At 36.2% G+C, this 25,425-nt stretch overlaps 1 protein-coding gene across 6 annotated transcripts in view; it reads left to right on the top strand.

Annotated features, from left to right (window-relative positions):
• Positions 1 to 25,425, top strand: part of LOC145688249 (uncharacterized) — a 277,974-nt gene that overhangs the window by 198,032 nt on the left and 54,517 nt on the right. The window contains exon 29 of one of the 6 annotated variants that reach the window (XM_081762197.1): positions 12,905 to 14,053. The exons of the other annotated variants lie outside the window; for them this stretch is intronic. Coding sequence (XP_081618323.1) covers positions 12,905 to 12,928 — 24 coding nt within the window. The 3' untranslated portion in view covers positions 12,929 to 14,053. Of the gene's footprint in view, positions 1 to 12,904; positions 14,054 to 25,425 lie in introns of those variants that run through there. 6 annotated transcript variants of the gene reach the window in all.

Consider the following 25,425-nt stretch of genomic DNA (forward strand, 5'->3'; position numbering starts at 1 on the left):
CACCAGACGCGTATTTGCTCTTTGCGAGTTTCTGTTTGGTGACGAACTTCTTTCTTCCAAGCGTCTATATCTCACTCAACCTATCAATTGAGTCAAGCGCTGCCAAACGGAGGAATTCGTAACTACTACTGAAGCTGACTATATAGCCTACCAGTTGCAACGAAATAGCAACTGGAAACGTGTTATACGGGAGTATAGCAGCGATGCAAGAATAAATCCGCTTTCTCATGTTAAGAGATAGGAGCTCGCTGCCATATGCTCAATGTTACTGCTTCCAGTGGCAACGCTTGCTGCCACTGGATTTGTATATCACTCTCTTTCTTTCAGTTTTTTTAAATTATTTTTTTAAGAAATGCATCAATACTGTTTTGCGCTCAAGAGCAAAGGTTTATTTTTTACTGATACACTACTTTAATACTTAAAAATATCTTTAGTATTAAAGAAATATCCGGTTGCACAACCATGCAACATATAGTACCAGCCGCCACTGATTGTATTACTATATTAATTGCTCTCTTTAGCAAGTAGAAAAATGAATTATGAAGTGCAAACTGCGTGCTTCTGTGTCAACTGATTGTCAAGATATAGCCTTTTAAATGTTTCCATATAAAACAATTGTGAAAATCTTTATAATAAATTGTCTCGCCTGTAAATGCAGGTAGGGCCGCGGTGGCTCAGTGGTAGAGCGTTCACCTCTGGTGCTTGGGGTTCCGGGATCGATCCCAGCCCCCGCCAAGTGAACTTTGTGGTGGACAAACACCATGTGTGTGGGTTTTCTCGGGGTTCGCCCGTTTCCTCCAACTTTCTTCATTCCACCATGTCATTCATTACTCATCATCACCGTCTCCTTTAGCCTAACCGGAGAAACCGTGGGACGTAAAACTCAAAGATTTCATTTCATTTTTTTAAATGTAGGTACACTCATGTCCAAAATGATTGCCGCATATCTATAACTGTCTTCTTGTAAGAGTATAATTTGATAATGATTTTGCAGGGAACTTTTAATACTGACACTATGTGTATAGTCGGGAAATGTATATTTGTGGTAAATTTCATAGGAAAAGGATTATATATACGAAAATTAGAATGAGTAAAACAAAATGTTGCTAAATACACAAGAAAGTTTTATTTTCGTTTCATTCTTCCTATTTAGTGATCTTTTGACATGAAATTTGACACATACATGTTTTTGCCTATTATACACATACTAACACTATACGAAATACCGGGAGAATTCGTTATCAAATTATATTCCCACAACAATATATTTATAGACATGCGACAATAAGTTTGGACATGAGTGTACATGTGGACTGAAGCTTCTGTTTAATATTGTCTTGTTATAACAAATCAAACCTGTAATCTATTTTACAGTAATAAACAAAATAACGTACTAACTGTACTTATTGCTGCTTTTGCTGCTAGATGCATAAGAAAATTGTATTTAATAAAAAAGCCGATATTTAGTGTTTCCCCAATGTAAGTAGTAGGAGTAGGAGTAGTGTAGTAGTAGTAGTAGGAACGGGTAAGAAGCTCCGCAAGAGTTGGTTGGGTTCTGTTCTCGACGTAGAATAGGCAAGTTAAAGAGTTGGGGGAGCTACTAAATGCCACCCAATAAAAAAAAATACATACGTATAATACGGTTAGTTTAGAGAAAGAAAGCATTAACATCATAGCCCTATTTCGTAAAGCATTTTGAAACAAACACTTTTTTTATCCGATAAGGGCACGGTGTTCCAGTGGTAGAGTGCTTACCTCTGGTGCGTGGGGTCCCTGGTTTGATCTCTGGCTAAGTAAGCTTGTGGTGAACAACATCGTGTTCGTGGGTTTTCTCGGGGTACTCACGTTTCTCTCCATTTTCTCATTCCACCAATTCTTGCATCAACATTCACTTGCTTTAATCATCGTCTCCCTTAGCCTAACAGTCATAACCGTGGGAAGTTAAACTCAAATATTTCATTTTTTTTATCCAGTAGGCTCTGTAGTCAATGTGATTTTTTAATGCATCGCGTACATGTTCAGGTATCCATTTTCCCCTTCTATATTTTCTTCTACTCAACATATGGATTCAAGATTGCTGGACAAACATGTAGACATCTAAATGATAGAATCAATTATCGCACTCAAAACAAATTCGACTCTTTCGAGATACGTAGGAATGCTGATATAGTCGGACAAAAACATGACATCTTACTTTTACTCGTAGAACTGAAATTCTTTTTTAGTGAATGAAGTTGATTTTGAGCGTTCACCTCTGATGTTTGGGGTCCCGGATTCGATCCCAGCCCCCGCCAAGTGAACTTTGTGGTGGACAAACACCGTGTGCGGGGGTTTACTCGGGGTTCTCCCGTTTCCTTCCGCTTTTTTTCATTCCACCATTTCATTCATTACTCATCATCACCGTCTCCTTTAGCCTCACCGGCATAAGCGTGGGACGTAAAACTCAAAGATTTCATTTCATTTTTTGAAGTTTGTTTTGTGAGTTATAGAGAATATAAATAAGACTATGACCATTACAGGATGAGACAGATGACAAGCTTTTAGCAGTTCTAGTGGAATAATCAAAAGGTAATTAATTAAGTTATTTATATTTCTGGTATCTACAGTGAATATTCTAAGTTTTACTGGAAAATCACTTTTGACATTATTGATAATGCTATCAATTCATTTGCAATGACACTAGATAATGAAACAGCGAAAAGGAAAAGAGGAGTTCGCAATCTCGCAACCCTGCGCTAAATATTGTTTAAAATTGGCCACTGTTGATGTTGCTTCTTATCTGAAAAGAGCTGGTAATTTGGATGATATATCTGCACGCTATATTTATACGGATAAATGTTAAGTCCTCCTGAAATGAATATCCACCCAGAAATCCAACTCCTCCCGTAAAAAATAATATTCCAAATTTCTAGAAGTCGATTTCCTGAGAAAAATAAGTACATGTATATAATAAATTCATCTATGGATGCATAAACTACGTCTGTACCCTTATTTCAATTAGATATGCTTGGAGGTTAACCTTCAGATAGGAATAGTCGGACATATTACTTTCGGTCTTATGAATATTCAATTAATTTTTGTATTAGACCTTTCTACAATGGAAGTTAACTGGGATACTTTTGGACTTCCAAACTTTCTATGCCTAAGTGTCGGAAGTCTTATAGAACAGTTTTGTCCGTCTACTGACAAGTATCAGAGCAAAAGCGGTAAGAGATATCGACATGCTATTTTTGCAATCGATTCAGCTTTCCAGGTATTGGTATAATCTCTTCCCTTGACCCTCTATTCAAAACGGATATGGTTCAAATTAGCCATTCTCACTTTCAACATTTACTGCTATAGAATAGAAACATTAACAAATACGGCGAAGCGGTATTTTGACAACGACTCAGTGTCTCAAGACAATATATCATGACTATCTTTAATGTTCTACAGAAACCTAAGTGGTTCAAATTTACTATTACTTCTGGTTACAATACTGATTTCTGTAGAGTGAAAACGGAGAAAAATATCGAGATGCAGTTTTCTGCAATGAATTCGGCATCCTAACGGAAGAAGGCTTTCAAAGCGTATGCCAAATATAGAATATTTCACCAATACCCCATATTAGAAAGATGAACCTTTACACAAAAACTTCTTATTAAAATAAAGTGTTCAAGCAGTTTCAAAAATTCCACTTCTAAATGCAGGAAAGGGGCAATTTTTGTGTTTTAATTTTTCATTTTAATTTGATAAAATTGCAAAAGATACAAAAAGATTGATAAATCAATGTTTGAATGTGGATAAACCTGGGCTTTTATTGTTACTTCGATTGAAGTGAGTACAATTGCTTCCAATGTGTCACGCGAGTAGCAGCATATCTGCCTGAAAGTAAACACACACACACACACACACACACACACACACATATATATATGGCTAGTCTGGTTTAAAATATTCCTCCACTTTAGATTAAAAACATTATATTTGGAGACAGTTTCCTTTCTTACATTTTGTTGTAATTCTGATAATAACAGGGTTACTCTATGTCAGGGGACTTTTGAAATAGCCCTATTTTAGAGTGGGTCGAAAAAAATATCAGGTTGTAATACAGCGAGAAACTTGCGAATTGAGGAGACAAAAAGGAGTGAAAAAAATCTGTTTATATTCTTCTGTCGAGGATATGCTCTAAAGTTTGCTAAAAGTTTCAAAAAATTCATATTTCTACGATAATTTTTAACATTTTTAAATTAGCTTCTTCCAGAAGTAAAGCTCAAATTTTTATGTATTAGAACCACAGAATCCATCAACATCTTCCGGTCGCGGATTACCTTCAAAGTTAATGAAATTTTGAAAAAAAAATAAAAAATAAATACGAATAATGGTAGATCACACTTCATGGAAAAAGTACTTACAATTTACTTTTTTGTTTTCTTTATTGAATACAAGTTTAAATGTTTAAAAAAATATTTTAGACCATTAGTAACGGGTTACAACTAAAAATCTGCACAAAATATGGGGTAAGATAAAAGTAATCAGACGACAAAAGGAAACTACGTTTTAACGTTTATTTACAGTATATACATAGGCAGAAAAGAAAATGCTAATGACACATTGCAAATGGTCCTTGATCAGCTACAGTCCGCAAACGAGTTGGAATAGACGCACAGGCTGTTTGGACGCCAGTTGGGTCAATTTCTTTTACACATTTGCGTATTTTTCTTTGAAGCTGCTAAACAGTTTTTGCCTTCCAATTATGTTTGTACACCTTCTCACTCAATTGTCCAAAAAATCTTTGATTGGGCGGCCCTGGGGCAAGTTAGTTGGATTCTTGGTTTTGGGCACAAAAGGGATGTTTTGGGACATGAGGTACTCCTGAGCCTTTCTCGCATAATGAGAGCTGGCTTTTTCAGGCCAGAAAATAAAATTATTGTCAGAATGATATTTTCGTATAAAGGGAACTAAGATCTTTTGAAGACATTGCTTCACGTACACATCTTGATTGATTGCTAACCCACTAAGCTTGAAATAAGACTGCGACACACCTTTGTGCGATCCAACTAAATAAAGCATCACTTTGCTTTCAAATTTCTGCTTGCCTTTATATTTTATATTAGAAGGAGAGTGTTGTTTGTCTGAGGAATAATAAATGTCATTTCCGGGCATTTGGGATTCAGGAAGGCTAAAGTAACTTTCATCATCCAAAACAAACGATTTTTCTTTATAATTTCTGACCATCCAACGACAATTTGATTTCACAGTTTTTATTTGCGTGTCTGTGTAAGATGCAACTTTTTCCTTTTTGCATGCTTTGATTCCCATTGATTTTAATGTTTTAGATATGTATTATTGTGAACACTTAAATGTTTTTGCTGCATCGTTCTGACTAATGTTGTCTTTCTTGTCAAACATCTTTTTTAGTCTTTGTTTATTTTTATTCGTCAAAATTGCTACCTTTCGACCACTTCCTACTTTTCTTTCTATTGTTCCGGAATTAAGTATCGCATAAATTGTTCTTTTTGGCACACCTTCAGCAGCAAAGTGCTTCACACAATATGATTTTCCCAATTCGTGATGTTTTTCGTGGAAATTTACAATGCGTGCACGGAGGACTTCTTCCTTTGACGCCATTTTCTACCAGTTACTTCACATCTGAAAGAAAGCAAACATATTGTGAATTAGACAAAGAATGTACTATCAACATACCAAAGAAGAGCGATGACTGTGTCAATAGGTTTTATTTTATGACTCCGCACATTTTGTGCAGATTTTTAGTTGTAACCCGTTAATATTTATAAATAGATTTTTATTGACAAAAGTAAGTTTTAGTGTGAAGAGTCGTAGTCCAAGAAACTCATATTGAACAATTGAACATGAACGTCTCCGTTTTCACTCATTCTTAGGTGGAGGTACTTTGAAATTTGATCTATGGACAAAGTTAGGTATGGTTGGCCTTGACAACAGAGTCGTTCTGATAAGATAATCTCTAGGCTTAGCTTCGCGAACTTTTCCTCATGCTTCTCTCACGAATTTAACACATCATTCAACTGCCTTTGTATGAACTGGAAATGTCTTGAATGTTATATCCCAATTAAGGACTGAGTCACTCTGAATATTTGATTTAATCTTATCGTTACTGATGTCTTTTAACCATTTTAAGATCTTGGGTTTTTGGGGTACTTTTTAGAGTTTCAGTCAAGCAGCTACTGCATCGTCACTGTTTATCCTAGGATCATCGTTCATATTTCATTCTCTTCAGAATACAGCAGGCGTTAAATGGTACCACTTACATTCTCATACCATATACCAGGAGAGGAAAAAGTGATGTCAAAGGGAAAATATAGTTGATTTTTTTCACATTTTGGGCCCCTCTGGAACGGCTCTATGTAAACGTATAGATCTCAAAAGAATCTGATAAATACTACTTGGTAGGCTGAATGTGTGTGCCAAATTTCAAGCTTCTATCTTGAATAGTAAGTGCGGGAGAACTTTTAACAAGAATCCCCACAAAATCCCAGAGTACCGAAAAGACGATCTCAGGTAAAAATTTCCTGAGACCACTATTTACCGTAGGATTATAATTCGCCAATCATTCTCTTCAGAATAGGACTGCCTTTCAGACGGTACCACTCATGTATCTCCAGCATGTATCTGAGGCGGGAAAATTCTGAAGATCCCTTTTTCTACAACTTTTTGCCCCTCTGGACCCCCGTGTCTCAACGCAGAGATCTAAAAATATCTGATAAATACTACTTGGTGGACTGAATGTTTGTGCACAATTTCAATCTCCTTGGTGCAAAAGTAAGCCCGCCAAAAAGAAAAAAAATTCCGACAATACCCAATATTTCCATATACAGAAGGATATTTTGTAAAAATTCCCTGAGACATCCCTAATTACCCTAGGATCATGGTTCGCACATCATTCTCTTTAGAATAGAACTTCCTTTCAGACGGTACCATTTACGTGTCTTCATCATATATTTGAGGCGTAGAAATAGTGAAAAAGAATTTTTTTGGTAAATAATCCCTTTTTTACCTTTTTGCCCCTCTGGCCCCCCTTCTGCTAATGCTGAAATCTGAAAGAAAAAAAATCTGGTAAATACTACTGGGTGGACTGAATGTTTGTGCAAAATTTCAACTTTCTAGGTGCAAAAATAAGCCCGCCAAAAAATAGTGAACATAGGCCTAATGAAAGAAAATATATCGTTTAAAGTTATGACGTCACCACCACCTATGTCTCGACGCAGGAAGGTGTGAAACCATACGTAACGTGTTCTACAATGCCTCTGGACTTGAAAAACAAACAAACAAAACGGACAAAAAAGCTCAAATAGGAGAATTATAACGCAATGTACCATTAAACACCCGTATGGTACAAATTATACCATAAGATCCTAAATTTAATGGGGAAGAAGATAAATCAAAGTCCATCTAGTTAATCATTTTCGAGCAGTCTTGAGCCTTGAAATTGAGTTCTGGCGCCATGAATGTTCTGATAATAATTTACTTTTGATCTAACAGTCTCACCTATAAAATTCGTCGAAGTCTGAGCTTTCTTATCAGTTTTGTCTATCTTGTGTCATGGCTACCATTAAGTACTCTGGATGAACGAAAAAGCCACCCCCTTCGATCACAGGGTCTACAATATACCGTCAATATTCAGGTATCTTGTAGATTGTATTGATTGGTACACAAATTTACCAATCAATACAATCTCCTATAAAAATATTTACTTGCAGTTTTATGTCACACGGTTACGTCGGCTAGGGTAAAGGAGACGGTGATGATGATAAATAAACGAAATGTTGGAGTGAATAAAATGGGAGGAGACGTAAACCCCGAGAAAACCCCGTGAGACGGGACTTACTGATTAACGTGGAAACCAAACCACATGAGTTCCCTCCGGGAATCGAACCCGGGTCTTCCACGCCAAAGGCGAGTTCGCTAACCGCTTGGCCACGGAAGAGCTTATGTGCGTGAGGTGTATGTGTGTCGTGTGTATGAGAGAGAGGAAGAGAGATTGACTTTTGCTCACCTCCCATTTTATTTATCTCATGAACCCCACCTTCAAGGCCATTGAACTTCAGTGAGAGACAAATTTCTTGGGATTATTCAGTTGTGGGAGGTCAGTCTTTTCAGAAAAATATTAGGTCGTTTCAGAGTCTTTATATTACCGTACGAAAAAAGGAGGCGCTGGCGAGAGACAGAAGGGCCCAAATATTTCTAGTCCCTGAATACAATTACCTGACTTCAAAAATAAACATGGATTCGAAACTCTTTTATCTAGAAATAAAAAAAGGAAAAATTAAGAAAATAAAAACTCTGAATTCCATTAAACTATATCCGTCTTATGCAGAGTCGTTTTGACGTATGGTTAGCGTCATACTGAAGGCTAACTACTGCAGGAAACGTATCTTAGTCGTACTCTTTAGTATGGCTCTAATCACGCGTCAGAACAACTCTTCATAAGGCCCCCTTATTTACTATTTGGTATTTTCAAACTTTCTCGTCAACCGCTTACCAGCAGGGTTGGAAAAAATACATTTTTTTTTTCAAAAAGAACAAAACACGTGATTAAAACATGAAAAAGGTGTTCAAAGTGTTTTATACATGTTTTAAAACACATACGAAAAAAAACAAGTTTTAAACATTTTGAGTAGTTTAAAACATGATTTTAAACATATTTCAAAATCGTATTTATTCAGACGTTTTTGTTCTTGCAACCGATCTTTTCATTTATTTTATCCTGGTTAAGACTACAGTGTGTTGGGTACAGAATATTTCAGTATAGATTAGTAATTCTTAACTTATTTCATATCCTGACCCCCTTTTATTACATCCTCTTGCCAGTGACTCTCATAAGTACTTTCTTCGTTGTGTCTGCAAAGGGACATGTACAGATGTGAGGAATAACAAGGAGATTCATGCTCATATATGAATGATGCGCTGTGTAAAGAGCGCAGGTTCAGCTAGTATCTAAGTGACAAAAGAACTTCAGGCACTTTTGGATATTGATATTTGTAATTGTAATAATAGCAATAGGACTTATACTACTACTTGGCTTTCGATGCCTGTGAGTTTTTAGAGGAGCTAACTACTGGAAAAATACATTTTTGAATCACTGTAATATATAAATTATTATATAAAAATTGAATGTAAATATGTGAGCCTGATCACAATGGCCAAATTGCAAAGTCAAATAAAATGACTTCTGGTATATAGTTAGGCCTTAATCCAAACTGGGATGTTATATTGCTTTCATTATAATACATATCCTAAGGAGGTAGGGAGGATCCGAATTTTTGGGAAAAGAAAAATGAGTATCTCGCAAGCCGTTAGACTTACGGAGCTGAAATTCAGTGTATTAACTCTTTATTGAAACTAAACAGAATTTGTCCTAGCATTTTTTAGAATTCTGCTTTCTGGAAGGGAGACACTTTCTAAATAAGGAAAATTTGTAGTGAGTTTGTAAAAGGGATCAAAAACGATCGATATTAGTTAAGAAAAAAAATCAGAAACAAAAAATACAGTGCTTCGCTTCGCATATCCATTTCTTTCTACTATAATAATTGCTGAAGTTTATGTTCATTATATGGAGCGCTTACAGCATAGGGCAATCAACTCATAAAGTTGCGAGGAAAATAGACATAAAATTTGTACTGTAAGCTTAATTACACGGAAATTTTAAGTTTGGATTGTATGCATAATTATATGGAAAATTTATACTTTATACTTTTTTCCTTTACGTTGGTCTACTTACCTTGATTTGGGACTTTCAAGTTTCATCCCTTTTTCCGCCGATAAGTATTGATAATTCAACAATAAATAATTATACTATGATAATTTAATTGAAATTCATCGTAATTTGGCCCATGACAAACAGCAGTGTGGTAATTGAAGGGGAAGAAGGGGGAAATTCCCAGGTAGCTTTGAAAACTTCCCTGGAACCTCGTTCCCTTTTCCTTCTATGGGGGAGGGAACTTGGTAATGAAATCAAACCTTAATGTATAATTACATAAATTAAATTTATAAACAAAGAAGAAATCATCAGTTTATCATGCTTTAACTGATAATTTATGCACAAGATTTCCTATCGAAGGTGTGGTAGATTAAGTTTTTGTTCTCCATGAGTCGACATTGCCAACTGACATGGTCGATATGGACAAGATGTTTTGCGATATAGAGGTGATACTTCTTGGTGAGTATTTCAAAACTGACCGAGGAAAATCGTTGTAAGTCTAACAAGCATATTGTCGATGAGGAGATGCTGAAATTTCTACGTGGGTTAAAAGTATTATCAATTTCCACGACACAGTGCGAACGGGGATTTCCCCTTATGAATTTACAGATGACTTATATTAGAAATATATTAAATGCTCAAACATTGTCGAACTTGTTCATCAATGTTAATGGCCCACCGGTAGACAAGCTTAAAGTAGACGAGCTAGTTATTTCTTGGCTGAAGGATGGACATCATTCCGCTACGGATGATTTACCACAAAAAAAAACTCCTGGAGGCCAACAGGAAATAAACCCGATTTCAGATTTGTTTTAAGGTGGCAAATTACGAGTTATGGGAAATGTATACTTGTATTACTAATGGCTTATTTGTGTTATTCAACTTTGTGCCGAATTTTTAATAAGTCTCTTCTTTCCTTTTTATAAACTAAATGTTAATTTACTTTGAATAAATATTCATAATAATTGCAATTATGCATATTTCTAACTTAAATTTAACGTGGTGTTTTAGTGATTACTCAAATTACAATTATGAGCATACTTTATGGAGATGCTCTCACAGAGGGTACCCGAGCACCTTTATACGCCGTATATATATATCTATATCTATCTATATATATATATATATATATATATATATATATATATATATATATATAAACTGATTTTTCAAGTCTTTTGGAGAAAAATACTGTGAACTGAGAAATCATAACCCTTTCCATATTGCACAGAGGTATTTTCCTGCGAATAGAAGTTTATTTTGGAATGCGTTAAGAAATTAACACTTGCCAGAATAATCTCTTAGTACATTTTAGGCACACACTAATTTCCCCCCGCCTCGAAGTGCTTCAATTTCTTCACTGACAAATGCTTTACCATTTTATATCGTAAAGGTCAGATCCACCGTTATTGTAACAGAGTGGTGCTTGAGCGATTGACCATAGAAATTCAAACTCCGATTAGTGACAATTTCACAGTCTTGTTTTATTACAAGTGTAAACTCTTCAGTCAGTAGAGAAGAGGCCGTGGATAATGTGTCAGAGTTGATGACGATAGACATTGGTGAGTCAGAGTAGGTCACAGTGGATGAGAGTGGTTCATGGTGAGTAGTGGGTCATGGTGTGTCACAGTGGATGACAGTGGTTCATGGTGAATGGTGGGTCATGGTGGGTCAGAGTGGGTCACGGTGGGTGTTGTGTCATGGTGAGTCAGAGTGGGTCACGGTGGGTGTTGCGTCATGGGTCAGAGTGGGTCATGGTGGGTGGTGGGTCGGTGGGTCGTAGGTCAAGTTTTCGTTGACCCACGCCAACTCTGCCGCTTTCTAAGACAGAAGAGGACATATTCCCTTCTCATTAAAAGGTGTCGTTAGACCGTACCACTGAGTACCGCCAAATATATATATATGTATATATATTGTAAAAAGCAAATACTTTTCAATTCACATATTACACAACCTCTTTTGCTACTTCAGCTTTTAGAGTTCACCGATTTATCTGTTTTTGGGAAGAGTAAAACACATAATGTTCTGTAATACAGTATTCAGCTGAACTAAAAATGAACCTGTGGTATTTTGTTGTTATTGTTTATTGAGTTGAGTTTAACGTCCCGTTCAGCAGCGAGGCTATATGAGACAGGACCTACTGATTAACGTGGAATCCGAACCACATAAACTCCCGCCGGGAATGGAACCCGGGTCTCCCACGCCAAAGGCGCGTACGCTAACCGCTTAGGCAGGAAGGAGCTCCATCTTGTTGTTAGTTTACCTGGATATTAAGTAAAGCGTACTCAAACAGGAAGGAGAAGCAATGGAAAACCTAATGACGATTTTTTTTAGTAAAGAAAATCTTATGTAGACCCTCCCAAATACGAAGCAGTGAAACCATCAACCAACTATGCTATCCCGCAATGTTAAAACAAATATTCTTCATAAAATTGTCCAGTACTGTATTAACCATAAACGTTTCAAAATTTACGTAGAAGAGAGACGAAGTATCAAATTATTTCTAGTGTTTAGACTTGTCATTGTTGCATAGTAGACTTTGTCAGATGATGCATACTAGACTTTCAATCCTTCCACGAAATACATTTTTATTCAATTTTAAAATCAATTTAATGTTTCTCGTGTTACTGAAAAGTACGCATTATCCTGGTTTGTCACATTACTGGCGACTTCCTGTGAGCTTTCCTTCTTTGTCCAAATCAAATCTCTTACAAAATTGTCATTTCGTTAAATGTACCATACCAGAATTATTTAGATTAACTTCATTCCCGGAGGGGAAAAATTGCTAGAATTGGAGAAAATAAAATATCAAATTTTCCCTTCTTGGACTGATGCTCTGTCAGTGAAGAACTAGGGCGAAGACCAACTTAGTATTTTTGTTACATGAGTAACTGTTTCCTTAATAATCAGTTCGTGCAGACTTTAAATATATGGATTTGATATTTGACAAACGAATAAATAAAATATTACTATTTCGAACATATCCAAAAGCTGATGAAGTATGCAATTTTTACACATTATTTCGTCATTGTACTCCGATTATCTACTTAAAAATTGTACACAATTCATAATAAAAACGTTCTATTAAAATCGAGTTGAACTTTTCAGAAGTGTTATTTTATTTTTCTTAGCATTCTAATACATATTTTATAAAACTGATTGAAATACCTATTTTTTCTATTCCAGTTATCCAAAGAAAAAGAAAATTAATCCGAAATGGAAGCGGTTGCGGAAATATTCCCGTGCTTAGAAGAGAAATTATTCTTCAGAGCTAAAATTAATATTTAAGGCTACTGTATAAACAAGGCCTTTCAATGATTTACGATTTGTGCGTTTTGCCTTGGCTTTTTTTGCTTTTCTGCTCTTTTTACTTTCTTGATTTTTATTATGTTTGTCAATGTCACCCACGGCCACAATGTGAATTGATGAATAGTGGGTTGTTACACACCGAGACTTCTCATGTGAATTACGGTAAATAACATTATAAACAACAAAGTGAAAGATACTATTTTTCTTTGTATTTTTTTGGTGAAATTTAAGAATTACAAAACCGAAGCTTATCGAAACAAGTTTTAAATATTCTGTAAAGAAACAATAATTACCAACAAAAGATCTGAATTCAAAATTGAAATTTCAAAAGAATGAAACTTTACTTTTCATTGCTAATTCTGTTAGAACCTTTCTTAAATTATGTTATCTAAATTGTAATTTTATTACTTGTCTTTTTTTTCGCAAGTAATGGTGAAATCGTTAAATTGGTCTCTCATTTTATAGATATATTCCCTGTTACTTCTTTTTATCACAGAATTAAGATTTGCGTACTGTCAAGTTAGTAATAGTTCACAATTAGCCAAAGAAAAAGTGCAAAGAAAATCACTATAGTTTAAAAGATAGTTTATTGGAAGAATTTTTCCATGAAGAAGCTCGTATTCGTCACAGATGCTCTACTTTAGTATTGGAGTAACATAAAGTTAATTTGTACGGCTCATACCACTGACAACTTAGTGGTTCTAAGCGCCGGGTTCCGTCCATTACTTTCCACTAGCAATATGCAGTGGGACTTGTGTTCTTGACAATACTCACATTGTTAGAAAATTGCCATATGTGAAATATTTACGTAACATGTATGTTTATATCTTAAAATATCTTCTTTGTTTTCTTTTTTTGTTTTTTTCTTTTATTGTTTATGAAAAATGTATTAGAAAAGTTTGTTTTTATAGTTGTTCGAAGTTGTAACAAAACAAGGTATGAGTTCATAACTAAGAGATCTTTTATAGCTTTCTATAGAAAAGTGTGATTTTCTAATACAAATAAAGTGTAACTGCTGTAGTATAATGTTCAAGGAATGATTTATTTACTACAAGTATGACTTATAAGCCAGTCGAATTAAATTTCCTTATACATGATCATGGATATTATAATAGATTGTTCTTCATGTATTACCGTATTGCAATCACCTTCCTCATCAACATTACAAAGAGTTCTTTCTGATTCGACTTGTATTAGACCACCATTTTGGTAAAAATAGAGGACGGAGAGGCACCTTCAATTAGCATTTGGATAATTTCTCAAAAATGATTAATTTTATAAAGGTAACGAATTGGACCTATTTGAAAGTTTACAAAATTTTGCATCAAATTGAGCTTTCAGATTATTCAAAAAAAGACTCGACATTCTCCAGAAATGTTTGAAACTTTTCAGTAAATTTATAGGTCTATTTAAAAGTATTTGAGAATTATCAGTTTTATGGGAATGCTGAAACGCTTTTAGGATTAGCGGTCATAATTCCTTCCAGTAAAGCTACCTATATTTTGGGTTTCATTATTTTTATTTATTTTTTAATGAAAACACAAATTATATTTATTTCATTTCAAAACTATTCTGTCATTAATATCAGAGCCGTAATCAAAAGAGGCCATGAACCCTTCTCAAATAATGAGTTTACAGATAGAAAACATGATCACACAGATCGAAGTGCTGTTAAGGTGATACAACATTGAACTTCATACTCGAATTAATATCGAAACAACACATTTAGTATTCTCTAAGTTTGTACATAAAATTCTGGTATACTCCCCTTGAAAATATCATGAGAATGGAACTGGCTTCGGACCCTCAAAGTTTCCTGAATACAGCCATGATTAATATTAAACAACTCGACTTTACTTCTCTTTCAGGTAACAACAATTATCCAGAAGAAGATTGAGATTTATTTAAGTTATGCAATAAGCGAAAGAAAAAGCGCTGTTAGTACCAGTGTTTCTCGTAGACATACTTCCGGAGAGTAACCTTGCTACCACCCCTTCGGAGCTAACAAGGGAAGAGAGGGAGATTATATATCGAAGTGGAAGATGGCTTATACGCCAATCGAAAGAACTAATGACACCTATCACGAAATTGTAATAAAATTTTTCCGAATGCATATACAGTGCGAGTTACATGAATATACAGGGTGTCCAGAAATTCCGTTTCCACCCCTAGAATAGCAAACGGTGAAACAGATGCGAAAACAGGAAAACACGTATTTGATCATTTTAAAAGTACAACGTATTAAAGAAAAAATGTTGTCCCAGGGGAACCCACAGGGTTCCAGGTGGGGTCCAACTCAAAAATTGCAAATGGTAAGGGGGTCAAAGTAACACGTTGTTGGAAACGTGTTGGAAAATGAAAGAAGACGGAACAGGTCTGGACACTCTAAAAATTACGCTGTGCAAAATGGAGGAGGGTCAAAATGGCAGCAAAACGTCATTGTAAAGTTTATGGCCACCCCCAAAAAATCCTGAAACAGTGAGACAGATGCCAAAACAGCAAAATACACGTGTCATCATTTCAAAAGTACAATGATTGAAACTAAAAATATTTGTCCCAGGGTCCTCCATAGGGTCCCAGACAAGGTCCTACTCAAAGTTTCCAAACGACAAGGAGGATCAAGTAGCATATCTTTGGAAAGCTGTTGTTAAAGGAAAATAGATGAAATAAGTCTGAAAGTAGATGAAAATTTCTGAAAGAATTCTTTGTTGGCACATTGATATACGGCATTCGGAACAGTAGCCCTTAATTAAAATTGCAGCATGAATTGAGTCCAACTACAGAGTTGCAAAGTGCATGACGTGAGTTATTGCATTTGTTATTGACTAATAAAGTTAAAGTATTTGGAGTGTGGTTATTATGTTGATATATTTTGACTACCTCCTATAATTAGAAAGGACTTGCAGAATACCCATTCTTCACACGGGAAGAATACGTTTCATTTTGGACATAAAGGGCTGAATCTGGATTTAAACGGCATCGGAAGTGTCACTGTGCTTCTCAGTTATCCCAAAAACTATGGATTCGATACTAATATCGGCCATTTTTCACCATTTTTAAATATCCCGCCCCCTAAATTGTACCGTCGAAGTGAATTGGTAAAATCCATCCCAGGCCCGAACCTCATCCATGTTGAAAATTTGATCGAGATCGATCATGTGGTTCAAGAAGTACGAAGACACAAACATAATTTCTTGTCGATAATTTGGTACTTCGTGTTGTTGAAACTACAATAAAGAATACCAAGAACATATAAATGTAATATATAATTTCGTCATATGTATATTTATACAACATTTTCTGTAATAGGCTGCCATTTTCGTGTTTTATTCTAAGCAAAATAGTTATAAGTTGTAAAAGATGGTTTATTTGTTGTGATGAAAAACTGAATGTAAACTTAATCACTCTATAGGTAAGGTCTTGGAGGAATATATATATATAGTTTTTGCGCTAAATTCGTTGTACAAAAGCAGAGGAGTGATTCCTGAGAGTAAAACAAACAGAAAGGTTCCAATAAACATAGGGCGAAAACCCTATCGTTTACGTGTTATAGGCTGCCGAAATCATGAAAAAATGAATTTTAAAGGTTCATAGCTCCAAAACTATAGGACTTACGTTGGTCGGGTCAAGACTTCACTTAGGAACTAGTATGTGCCCTATCCAGAAATGCGTGTTCCGAATCCTGAGGTGCTTCCACAACAATTTTTATAGTGTGAGTTTGACTACGGGCCTATGATATAAAATACTCTCCAACTAGAATATGTCCATAAAAATTGTTGCGTGAGTACCTTAGGAATCTGAAACATGTACTTTTGGATAGAGCACATACTAGTTCCTAAGTCAAGTCTTGACCCGACTACAATAGGTCCCATAGTTTTGGAACTATGGAACTTTAAAATTCATATTTTCATGTTTTCGGCAGCCTATAACACGCAAACGATGGGGTTTTCGTACTATATTTATTGGAGCCTTGTTTGTTTTACTCTCAGGAATCACTCCTCTGCTTTTGTACAACGAATTTAGCGCCATACTATATATATCGTAAAATAAAAGATTCGCTTAACATTCATAATGTTTGTAGGAAGCCGTTGCATATACAAGGAAATATATTGTTCGAGCTAGTTTTGAGGGGCGCGGTGGCTCGGTGGTAGAACGCTTACCTTTGTTGCGTAGTGTTTCTAGTTCGATCCCGGGCCAAGAAAGTTTGTGTTGGACATCATCGTGTCCGTGGATTTTCTCGGGGTACTCCCATTTCCTCCCACAATTACACCAATTCCTTCATCATCATTCATTCATTTGCCTTAATCATCCGCCTCCCTTGACCTAAAGGTCGTAAACGTGGGACGTTGAACTGAAAATTTTCATTTAATTTTATTTCGAGCTAGTTTTGAGGCAGGTGTTGTAGTAGCTACAAGCATACGAGTATTTACTGTAAAGTAGAAACTAAGGTTAACTGAATCCTATTTTGACTTCTCGAAATTTTGCCTTTGGGAAGAATGTAGTTAAGAATTTGATAATATGTTTCCTATAAGAAAGTATAGGAAAATTTGAAAAGTGAGCACACTAGCATCTAAAGAAAAGATTGCTACAGAAAGCTGCTGAGAAGGACGATGTTTGAGGAAGAAGACGAGAAGTCTTGTTTCGGACATTCCGTGCTAAGTAGTGGAGAAAAGATGATAACACGAGATATTCATGTGAACTGAAGGCTTCGTCACCTGAACTACTTAATACTCCAAAATATCGTTTACATTCAATAAAAACTGCAGCTTGAGGAAAGTGACGATTTTCAACTGACAATAAACCAACTCCTAAGACTTTGTCATCGCATATAATAAAATTAGTTACTTACATTGCGAAGATTGCAAAGAAATGATCCCATAGTTATAACAATTGAGCCTTTTAAAGATGCCGAACATATCTTTAAATTGTTTATCCTTTTCAATAATAGCAGCTAGTCAAATCATTACACATCAATTCCCAATAGTTTCATCCTTGTTAACCAACAATAACTCACATCAAGCGCTTATCAACTCTATATTTGTACTAAATTCGTTTTCTCCTTTTAAGTCTTGGTGATCATTCCATACCTTGCAAGTGCAATATAAATATCACTGACCCAACAGCGTTTCTATAATTTTACAGCAAATTTGTTTCAAATAAATCTCAAATTTTCTCTCGGTCGACGATTCTTATATGGCAGGAAAACGAAGTGGAATTGCTTTGTACAAATTGTTCGTATTGAGGGGATTTTGGAGTGGGTGTCATTGTGTTCACAGAACATTTTCGAGAAGAGCATACCTAAACTTTGTTTACTGACTTAGGAAAAGAATACCGTAAGACGGGGTTACTTTGCACACCGGGGGCTACTTTGCACAAAATATGAAAAGAGTTTCACAGTTCTCTGTCGGCAAAACCATAAACAGTAAAGAAGAAGTTTCAACTGCCACCATAAGATAGAACATCTAACTGTATTTTGGCTATAATGTTGGCGGTTAACATCAGTTATAATTACCGGGAGGGTTCGTTGCTGTAGAGGTATGGAAAGCAGTCACTGTAAAGGCCGTCAAAATTATGAAAGATATCATGTAGAAGAATTTCCGTCAAAATTAAGTCAGTTTCGTAGGATACTACTGTGTACAATGGGACTTTGATGCAATAGTTGAAATTGAAATGTGAAACGTTCTAAAGTCATAAAATGGTAAAACTGGGAGAAGACGGTTTCAGCCTCTACTCGGGGTCACTTTGCACCGGTCCAAAATACAGCTTAGATAGGAAATTATTACTACTGGAACCTCCTGCATTCCAAATTTAGGTAAATTTCCTACTTAGGTAGATGCTGAAATGAATTTCTTGTTGGGTAATAAGTTATGAACAGTGACGGATCCAGAAAAGTAGTTTGAGAGGGGTTTCATTCACAAAGGCTTCTTTTTCTTTCTTTTTTTTTTCTTTTTTTTTTTTTACAGAAATCATTAGGTTTTTGGGGGAGGGCTTGCAGCTTATACGCATAGGAATGACTAACATTAGATTTTTTAAACAAGGAAATCATGAATTTGGTTGGCCTCAGCCTGAAAGTCCCAAACCCCGTAAATCTTCCACTGATTACGGTTGGGATGATATTCTTGGACATAAGGAATAATCAAGGCAAATCAGTTCACAGCGATTTTTTTTCTGTTCCTGAGTTGGCATTTTTGTGTGACGTATATAACTATCAGAATGTGGTTCTTATGCCGGTACCAGATAATACATAATTTTCTTTACAAATATCGATAATTCATACTAAGTACTGGTGCCAGTACCATCATTCTAATATCAATATTTGTAGACTGGATGCAGTTTTGTGTAGGAAGTGAAATTTATAAATACTGAAGGGAAAACATTGCACAGAAACGTTATGTTCGTATGCTGGACATAGCTTTTTGTATGTTGTGCAAAGTTGCCCCGCCTATGGGGTTACTTTGCACCAAAGTTTATATTTCAATAACTATGGTCATACTGAATGTTTAGTAATGAACTTGCACTAATGTTTTCCTATATATATCTAGCTATTATGTGTTTAAAATACAGTGTTCTAAATCTTTACGTTTGTAAGTTACATACGATTTTCTTTAAAATTGCTTTTATGGTGTGCAAAGTAACCCGTCTTACGGTACTAAATACGTCATTGCGATATTAATTCAGTATGACCTTTAACCCTTATTATCCCGAATTTTTTAAAATTTGTTTTTCGTGAATTGTGTTTACGTACTTTCCTAACAACGTAAGAACATAAAAAAATGACATTTTTCGTTTTGTTCATTACTAGTTAAGGAATTAGATTTTACTAGTAAATCAGCAAGGTAAATGTGCAGATATTTAGCGTTGGTTTTCTGAATGTTGTTTTCCGTTGTCATATGGCATCACGGGGATAAAACGGATTAATTCCCAATATATGCTATGTCGCCATGGTGACATTTTCAAGCTATGTGGCTATATTTGTTTTGTTCTGAAACAATTGAATATAAACTCCCGGACAAAAATATGAAGTGCTTATTCCATTGCTCAATAAACCGTTATATCACCTGGGCTCAGATTAGAACGTTGATTTTCTGTGACATGCCGGCAAAGTTGAAGAAAATGACATTTAATTCCAATTTGGCTCAATCTTTGAACAACTGGTTCCGCAGAGCGGCCAACATGGAGGAATGTTGATCTTTCCTCTTTACGGCCTGTTCCAACATGTTCAAAATTTTGTCGATAACATTGAGATCAGGCGAAGTCATGGTTCGGGTGAGATATGGGATGTCCACCTCATATTCAGCAAATCATTACTGCACAATCCTGGCTCAGTGAACGATACAGTTGCCGTCTTGATACTGCGACTCTGGGATATGACCATCTCGCAGAAACTGGACACATGGTAACAACTCATTATCCAGAATGGACAAAATCCACTTCCTTTACAGTTGAGCACATCTTTGAAAGGACACACACCAGCATTCGAAATCCATCCTTACAATATGACACTACCACCCCCTTCTGTACAGCCCTTCGCACAAACTCACGATCAGCTTTGTAGGCTTCTCCGGCCCATCTGATCACCCTGGAGCGGCTGTACTTGGAATAGAGATAGAACCAAGATTCGTCTGATCAGAAGATGCGTCGCCATTTGTCTCTAGTCCAGTGGCGGTGATCCGTCGGCTAAGAACAGGCTATTTTTCTTCAGTATGGCATTCAGCCTGGATCGTATCTCCGAAGCGACTGAATATGTCTACACCATGCAGTTCTCGTCGCAGAGTTCACTCAGAGATTTGACAGCTGGGTTCTGCATTATACTCCTGTAGCAGTTCCTGCCGGGTTTGGAACCGTTTAGAGGTCGCTAATCTCCCCAGACATTTACGGTCGCGCTCGGACAGAATGGATTTCTGCCAAGCGTGTTCTACTCTGCATGGACAATATTGACCGTGGATTCGGACACTCCAACGAATTGTGCCACCTCGTTGCTCCCATGTTCACGCCCGAAGATAATGGTTTCCTTTCACCAGTCGGTCACATTAATTCTTCACTCCACGGTTCAACATGCAATGAAATGATACAACATCCACAAGCACATCTTACAAGCCGCCTACTGTCACAAATATTATACAATACCCACATTAGCGATATCTACAAGCATATTTCTATGCCAAGTTGCTTTCCACAAAGCCCCTGGATGACGACACTTAGTAATATTTTGTCAAGGGTGCTTAGATCATTGCCCCTTGGGTTTCTTTTGGGTATAACCCTGATATTAACGACATAATCGTATTAAAATTACAAGGAACAAAAACATAGCATCCGTGTTTTCAATTGACAAAACACAAATATAGGTAGTAGTGGAGGCAGTTCGAGTGGAATGGTAGTATATTTCCCCTATCGTCAAGAAACAATAAATATCGTAAACTCTCAATTTCATAAAATAAAACAACATTTGGAGTTGAATTATGGCCATTAATTCTAAAAACACTTCAACATTCCGATAAAACTCATAATTCTGAGGTATGTTATAATGTAAGTTTTTCTTCCTGAGGTCAGTCGTTTCTTGAAAAATAAGTTAAAACCAAGTGGAGATGCCAGTTCTTACGCCATTTTCTTCAAGATTCCATCCTTAACGCAAATGGGATGAATAATGACTTTTAGTGTGTTGATGAGGAAGACAGCTAAACGATACTATGAAGAAAAAATCATAACTAATTATGTCCACGATAGATACTTTGTTCGACTGACCTATTAAGTGACCTTACGAAAATTTTATTTTTAAGTTTTACGATCTCTGCCTGTAATTTATGGTAGAGGAGAAATTGTTGTACTCACTTCTATTCGAGAGGTATATTTTTGTTTCTGGCCATCCTCAGAGATTTTCTTTCACTTTCTTCAGTTACATATGACAGTTTTTTTAAATTATGAAGAAAGTTGTTTGCTGTTTTATTCGTATACTCTAAGCTTAATACTTTCGAATCAAATTTCTATAAGAATCATATATCAATTAGTCTAGGCAACGAAGAATTGAATTTTGGTGCGGAAAGAAAAGAACACAGATTCATGATATGTATGCAGCATAATTTTTAGTTTAGTTCGTTTTAATTCTCATATTTACTATAAAGTTTTAAATTCATTTTTCCTACAACTTTAGTTGCAATTCTCAAATTTTAGTATGTCATTTCCATATATAGTTGCAAGGCTTTAGTTTTAATCCTAGTAATAAGGGTGACACTTCTGGAGGACCAATAATTTGTCAAATTGAACTACAAGGTAACAAAAAGTTCTTTCTGTTTTTGACGTTCCACTTGTGAAGTAATAACAGGGAGGAACCAAGTGGCTTAGGATTGACGATTGTGCGGCTATTGACTTGCGTCAACACGGGAACGTTGTGCACGCACAACAACCGCAACTCGTCCAATATCGAAGAAAAATAGAAGTATCAAAGCAACTCATTTGCAATTCTTTGCTGTATGAATTTAAGGTGCCTGTCAGTAGCCACATCAAGTTGTCGAATACATCAGGCGTTGGGAAAAGATGCCGTGAATGTACGCACTACCAGGGGTTTTTCTAGAATTTTAGGCCGGGAAATTTGAGCCTTTATTATGAACCCCGCAGTAGGCGATAACAAGTGTTGGATAATAAGGTTCTGAAGGTAGCCATAGAGGAGGATACGAGTCAAACATATGATAAATTTGCCTAACGCTCTAAATTTCCGAGGAAACAATGAAACATCACCTGCAACACATACGGCAGGTGTTCAAGTTGAGCAAATAGGTACTCCACGCATTATATGTACCCAACAAAGAACAAAGAGTTACAGCCTGTTTGTCGTTGCTGTTTCGGCACTGCAAGTTTCGGCTGTCTCGACATTGTCAAATGCTCATGAGTAACGAAAAGTGTGTTCAGTATGACACTCTCAGACATTCCACACAGTAGTTTTCATCATGCAACACTATTCCTCACACCTCAAGACACCGCCTCTGCCACACAAGATCATATTAGACTAGTTACTAAATGGTGAATTATTAAATCCTACTACTAGGCCACACCATCAGTGCGGATCTGTATTCACAACAGTTGCAACGGGTGCAGCATGCATTACAATAGAAGGAGCCAGCGTTGGTTAATCACAAGGATGCTTAACAATGAGAGACCACATGTGGCAATGTCGACCAGTGATACCATCCAGTTACTTGGAAACACTGTATCATCCACTATACTCGCCAGATCTAGGGTCATCAAATTTCCATTTGCTCCATTCACTGGACAAGAACCTCCATGGGAAATTCTTCGACAATGAGGCAAAGCATGTTGTGTCCTGATGGACATTATCTTGAGACCTAAAAATGAGTGACATTTGCTATATGAATGTCCGTTGAGAACTTCTTTGGCTACCTTGTATATTTCGAATTTTATTACAATGCTATTTTCAATAATTCGTCGAAGAGATTCGATCAAATTTTAACTGACAAGATTAGTAACAGTTCGCAATATGCTTTCCTACATACGATTCCAAGATTATATTTTGAAAAGAGGTGGATGAGCAGGTTTTCGAACAAAGAGTGTACAAATCACAAGAAGGTGATTAAGGAGTAATGTATAATCGACTCATAAACAAATCAAATGAAAATACTACTCTATACAAGTATTTCAAATTATGATGCCTGCTTGTATATATAATATGTTATCAGAGGGTTCTTTTTTAGTCTTACCGCCAAAAATGGTTCCACATCAGACCGAAGTAAACCATAAGAAAAATGTGCTCAGTTGAATAATGTTATATGGTTACCCAACCACTTCAAGCTTTGAATACACTTGTAATACGCAACATGAGGTAAAGATGCCTTCTGAGTTTAGAAACAAACTTGTAAGGTTATAAATAGATACTGTGTAAGTAATAAGTACTGAATGGTTAGAGGTAGGTTGGAAATAACGTCAGTTGTGTGTTTGGTGTGAAAAGCTACCCAAAATTGTATTAAATGACCCCTTTCCTCTTTAAAAATTTTGGATTTGAATCTAATCTGGAATACTTCAAGATTATTACCTTGATGGTGTAATACATTAATAGACATTGATCTGCCTTCATTTTCCCTAACTAAGATATGGTGTCACTTCTAGCAGTTCCAAACTTATATGGTACCTCTGCGCGATATTGTATATTGTAAATGTATACAAAACTTGAGGTCGATTTGGGCACTACTTAATATTATGCAATTGAGCTTATTTTCTCATGGATTTAATCGGTCTGACATTGAATTATTGCAGGATGTGAGACTCAAAATCTTGGAAGTCGAAAAATAACGACCACTTCAATATGTAGGAGGAGTAATAAGTCTCGATACAAATTATGAAAACGATGACTAATATTTATTTTCTTTTTATAAATGGGATTATTATATTATGCTACAGTTAAAGGATATGTTCCACGTGCCTTCTTTCCATGTCCAAACATAACTATAGGCGCTCTAACTAATTTTGGTGAACACGTGACGATGTTTCTCCTGTTACTTGATTGCAAGCTTGTGCGATTCTACTTTTAAAATGGTTAATATTACGGATTTTCTTCTGATATACAATCGATTTCAGGTATCCTCTAAAGTAGAAAACCATGGAAGTGAGATCTGGTAACCTGGGTGGTCACTCCACCGGACCATGTCGACCGATTCTATATCTGTAAAAACTGCTGCTCCAATGATTCGTGCACTTCAATTTCCAAGAATTGCTTTAGTCTCCTTTATTGGACTCCTGGTCACTGCTGTTAGCACCATTGTTAACACACTTTCATCTGTTGCTGTCTTTGGTCTTCTAGGTCTTCGTTCGATGGCGATGGGAGCTGTACTAGTGAATTTCTTGATAAATTTGGCCACGGTGTCATGGGTTATCTGCGTTCAGTGGGTTTCATTGAATGTACGTACTACATTATGGGTGGTACAACTCCCACCCAACAAAATGGTGTCAATCCGTAGTTCCTTCGTTAGTGACACCTCTTTTTCATTGGTTCACTTGCTAGGAAAGGAAAAATGAACATTAGTCACCTTTTTGACAATTTGTGTGGAGACTGTTGATTCACCATATATATTTATCAATTTATTGGAGACACCTGGAGTTGGAAACACGTTAGATATCTGAGTTGACAATGGCCAGACGGTGACCGCAGCGCCGGACTGTTGGTGGTGGTGTGTTACAGAAAACTTTGCACTACGCAACGAACAGTAGGACGCCAGTGCGTAATGAAAGTAGCAGAGGGCGCTAGATTAAAATAGGGGAGTTCAAAGAGGGCAAATTGTTGCCACCTATGTGGCGTAAGTGTGTTGATTGTGTCCTTAGGGACAGTGTCCAATATAATGCGGCCTATGAAACTCACGGCAAAGTCTCGTCGGCAAAGAGGAACAGTGATTGGA

Source organism: Thermobia domestica, chromosome 6 (assembly GCF_964235325.1).
Source record: "Thermobia domestica chromosome 6, izTheDome1.hap1.1, whole genome shotgun sequence".
Taxonomy (NCBI): domain Eukaryota; kingdom Metazoa; phylum Arthropoda; class Insecta; order Zygentoma; family Lepismatidae; genus Thermobia; species Thermobia domestica.